The sequence below is a fragment of the Etheostoma spectabile genome, chromosome 12 (genome assembly GCF_008692095.1).
Source record: "Etheostoma spectabile isolate EspeVRDwgs_2016 chromosome 12, UIUC_Espe_1.0, whole genome shotgun sequence".
Lineage (NCBI taxonomy): Eukaryota > Metazoa > Chordata > Actinopteri > Perciformes > Percidae > Etheostoma > Etheostoma spectabile.
The window spans coordinates 28687211-28691878 of NC_045744.1; the positions used below are offsets into that span (position 1 = coordinate 28687211).

At 40.9% G+C, this 4668-nt stretch overlaps 1 protein-coding gene across 2 annotated transcripts in view; it reads right to left on the reverse strand.

Moving 5' to 3' along the window:
- Positions 1–4668, reverse strand: part of lig1 (ligase I, DNA, ATP-dependent) — a 73090-nt gene that overhangs the window by 11981 nt on the left and 56441 nt on the right. For both annotated transcript variants that reach the window (XM_032532425.1, XM_032532424.1), the window contains exon 24: positions 1606–1659. In XM_032532425.1, coding sequence (XP_032388316.1) covers positions 1606–1659 — 54 coding nt within the window. The remainder of the gene's footprint in view (positions 1–1605; positions 1660–4668) is intronic.

Consider the following 4668-nt stretch of genomic DNA (forward strand, 5'->3'; position numbering starts at 1 on the left):
TCTCCCTTGAAAAAGAGATTTCAATCTCAAGAGACTTCCTGGTTAAATAAAGGTTAAATAAAATAAAAAAAATATTACAGAGACCTGCTATTTACTTGGTGAGTACAATGCTGTACATAATCAATAGAAATGGAGGCAAAAATAACACTTCTAGTACATTATAATAAACTAGGAATCTGTCTTCAATAGTTGTAGTTTAGGGCTGGAACTAACAATTATTGTCATTATCAATTCATCTGCTGATTATTGTATGGCATCGTTTAGTCCATACAATGTCAGAATAGTGGAAAATGTCACACAAGGTGATGTCTTAATAAGTTGCTTTGTCCCATCAACGCTAAACGGATAGTCAGACTTCTATCATAGACGAACAGATCCGCACCAATCTGTCCATGTTCAAATCACAAGTCAAAACTCACCTTTTTAGAGCTGCTTTTAATGTTTGATTAATGTATGTATTTTAGTGTGTGAGTTTTTGTAGTATGTGTATTTTGTTTTTAAGGTGAGAATTTTAGGAAAAAGGTAACACTACTGGTTTAAGACTTGAGTTAGCCAAGATCAACGAGTTAAAGTATCAAAATAAACAAAGGACTGAAAGGAAATTAAAAAAAGGATGAGTGCATCCATGGACACAGCCCAGCGGCTGGCCACCCACAGGAGAGTGAACAGAGCCAATCGTCTCCGTGCCTGGACTCCCGTCAACCTGCAGCGCTGCAACCAAAGCAGCACGGCCACAGCGACAGCTCGCATTAATTCACCATCCATCACTTTCACATGGAGGGCCTCATTACAAAGCACTACAGTACAGGCTGGATTGCTCTGGGGGAGGGAAACAAAGGTTACACCACTTTCTCAATCACTTTCACTGGGATTCTGCACTGTGCAGCAGTTTGTACCACTGAGTCTAAAGCTGTAACCTTTCAAATATTACCTTTAGGTTATATCCAGGGTGTGTAGCATGTTTGTACAGTGAAAGTTATCTCACAATCAGTTCCTTTCCTAAAACAGATGACCGCATTTTTAAAAGCCTCTGTGCTGTTATTTCTGTAAAAGCAGGTTCTAAATTTTGCTGATAAAATCAACTGGAGTACACCCACGAATTTTCATATGCATTTCATTTTCACAACAGCTATCGTCTTTAGAGAGCAGTTGTCAATATCTTCAAATGCCGCTGCTCTGGAACGAACCTCTTCAAATGTAAATTGAAAAAGCAATTCATTACCCACCAACAGAGCACGCCTGTACAATTACTCCAATTGCAGACGTACGTTTATGTGCTCTGGCCAATATTTTTCATGTGCAAGCAAATGCATGTAATTTAAAGCCAAATTATTTATAGTTTTGTAATTTCTTTTAGGCAATCTGTCTAGAACAGTATAGGGAATAAATGAAGAATTAATTGAGCGAATGATTATTTGCAGCCACACTCATTTGGGCTCTTTTAACCTTATTGACTCCGAATCTGTTTAAAAAAAATTAAGTACATGTGGCCGCAGAATGTTAAGAAACCCCAGTTATGAATTTAAAATATAAAAAGGCATCTACGTGGGGACTTGTGATTTCCACTGAGCAAGTTTGTGCAACAGTCACGCTGAGCCACGTTACCTTTAGGAACTTGTAATGCTGCTCCAGATCTTCATCCTTGAAGCCTGTCCCGATCTGGAAGAGACGAGAGGAGATAAGAGACACACACACACTTAGACATACACATACATATTCCCCCATGGTGAGAGAGCAGACATTTGGCAGCGAGCAGTAGAACACAGAACAGCGAGCACATCCCCCTACACAACGTCTCCGTGCTTTGCCTGAAGCGCCATGTCACTTCTCAAAAGACCTGAACCCGCTAAGACACAAGAATTACCTAACAGGCTGACATGTGCTGAAAGGGAAAGAAAAAAAAGCCTGGTATATCGTGCACATATAGCATTTTCCAATTCACAGATGTATTCTACAGGTGTCAACAGGAAGCTTTATGTTCCTGAGTCTGCAGTCAAACACAAGAAGGTTTAGAGGTGTTTCATTCAACTGCGGCTTCATCACAATAGGCGGCAAAACTGCTCTTCACTGGCCGTTCCATTGACTACCTATGAGGAGAGCCGTGCCGCCCAACCAGGCGCCGCGCTACCCTTGGCACCGCTCGTATTTGCGCCGAGCGCTGTGCTCAAAGTTGCCATCGACCTGTCAAGGTGCAACCATGGGCGCTACGAATTCCATAATGTTACTGCGCTGCGCTTTGCCTCCTGGCTCTCGGCCTACCGCGCCGTTTCACTGTGAATTATGCCTTCAGTTTAATCTACCAGGCCAAGTCCTCTACTAAGCCTACTGTGGGCAATTCTACAAACACATTTTGGATTAGGGCTGTTGAAATGAATACCGAAATGCAAATATAATTCAAATAAATAAATAAATAAAAATAAATACTATTTGAACGCTGAAATTACTATTTGAATGTGCCTATTTCTATAAATATGTTGGCTAACGTTAGCTAGCCTAACCTTGGCCTACCCGCATGTGTCACTCATGTCAACAATAACTTAGCGGGAAGGCATTGTGAGGTCTAAGCTAACATTACGTACTGAGTGTAAGAGCCAATTAGTCAATTAGTGCCGTTAGTATAAATAGGAACCAATCTTTGGTTTCTCTGGTGCAACCCGGAAGCGCATACAGTTTTTGACCACACGGCAAGAGACACACACACACCCGGACACATGCACAGCAACACCACATAAGCATACATAAAAGCAGTAAATCGTCTGGACTATTAACTTATATCTCATGGAAATAAATAGAACCAATGGTAATTGCAAATATGACTTGAACTTTCATTGATCAAAAAAGGTTTAAAGTGCATCAATTACTCTACCCGTGGAAAGGCACCTCTGGGGCTTGAAGCTTGGACTTAGCTTCTACACTGAAAGTTAGTACAAGGCGGAGTGACAGGTGTGGCTGGAAATCATAATAACGATGGGAAATAGTGTTTAACTTGACTTTAAAACCGACGTCCACCGAGCCAAAGTGCTTATGTTAACATTAGTTAGCTTGTTCTCGTTTTCTAACTGCGTCGCAAGGTAAGCTTAGCTGGGAGCGTCCATAGTGTTTTAAAACTTTCTTGTGACAACGATAGAGGCAGTGACATTTCCTGGTGAAAGTATTAGACTCTCACAACGCCTCCAACCATAGCTCAAAACACTGACAAGTCTGATGGAAGGCTACATGATTGGCCACCGCAACGTGACATTGGGTTGTGAGTGGGTCTCATCTTTTTGCCGCAGGCCGCCTGGGTGTTTTTTCACGAAAATGCACTACTCCTCATTCAAAATAAATGGAAAGACCTGTGTTTTTCCCGCACTGTCTGACGGCCGACGCAGGCTGTGTGAATGCAGCCCTACACAGGAAAAGCGGTAAGGTACCTGAGCTTTCTTGAGGGCTACTAAAAACTATGTGCTTGGGAGAGCATGATGGGCTTCTGGTGGTCATTTATACATATGTTTATTTGGTGTGTAGTTTATTATGTTATTATTTTGTTGAATGGTCTTGATTATTGTTATTAAAATATGCAAAAAAAGGTCATTTTTTTATTTTTGTCTGGGTGGTTGGTGATGACGAGGAGGAAGAAAAAATATTTCTTTTCTTTTTTAATCGAAAAATAAATACGTTAATCACAAACAAAACCTGCAGGCCTCTGGTTACTTTTGAACTATTCCTAAAGTTGCTGTGCATGTGGGAAGTGATGTACCAACACAACTTTAAGAAATCACAAAGTGTAACTGACAATTTATTCAAACATGTCTGAGATCAACTAGGAATGCCAGCCAGGACACCTCAGGCAGGCAGTTCTAAGAATCCATCTTAATGTGGCCAAGATCTGAGCTCAAAGAGTGAATAAAAGCTGCTGGGCCTGGATGCACCAGGTGACAATGACTGACAGGTGGGAGAGAATCTTTCATTGTGCAGCTCAGTCAGCATTTGTTTACAGCTGAAAGCTAAACAATTATGACAATGAGAAAAAAAAAAACTATTCTTACTTTAAAGAATATCAGAAAAGTGAAGGTCTCTCAAACACTCGAGCTAGCAGCTATCCAAGCAAAGGAAGATTGATATCAAAATCAATAACAGACGACAGGAGCTCGTCAGCTCACATTTTACAATGAAAGTGGTGTCTTCTCAATTCAATTTTATTTATAGTATCAAATCATAACAAGAGTTATCTCAAGACACTTATAGAGTAGGTCTAGATAGAGTAGGTCTAGACCAAACTCTATAATTCCCAAACACTCCCCAAAGAGCGAGCATTCGACAGTGGCGATGAAAAACTTCCTCTTAGGGAGAAACCTGGGACAGACCCAGAATCTTGGTAGGCGGTGTCTGATGGTGCCGGTTGGAGGTGTAATTAACACTGGCAATAATAGTCACAATGAAGATAATGAAAACATGTCTAGAAATAGTAGCTGGGCGCTACAGGGTGTAGCAGGGCACTGCAGGGCATAGCAGGACGTAGCATGTAGTGTAACAATTCTCGGGTGTACTTACAACACAACATCCAGCCTTGCTTCACTGACTAGGATAGTCATCTCAAGTGTGAAAACATTCTCCAGTGAGATTTTATTTACAGACAAAATAGTGTGAACAGAGATAAAACACTAGCACTTAGGGGGTTAAAAAAAA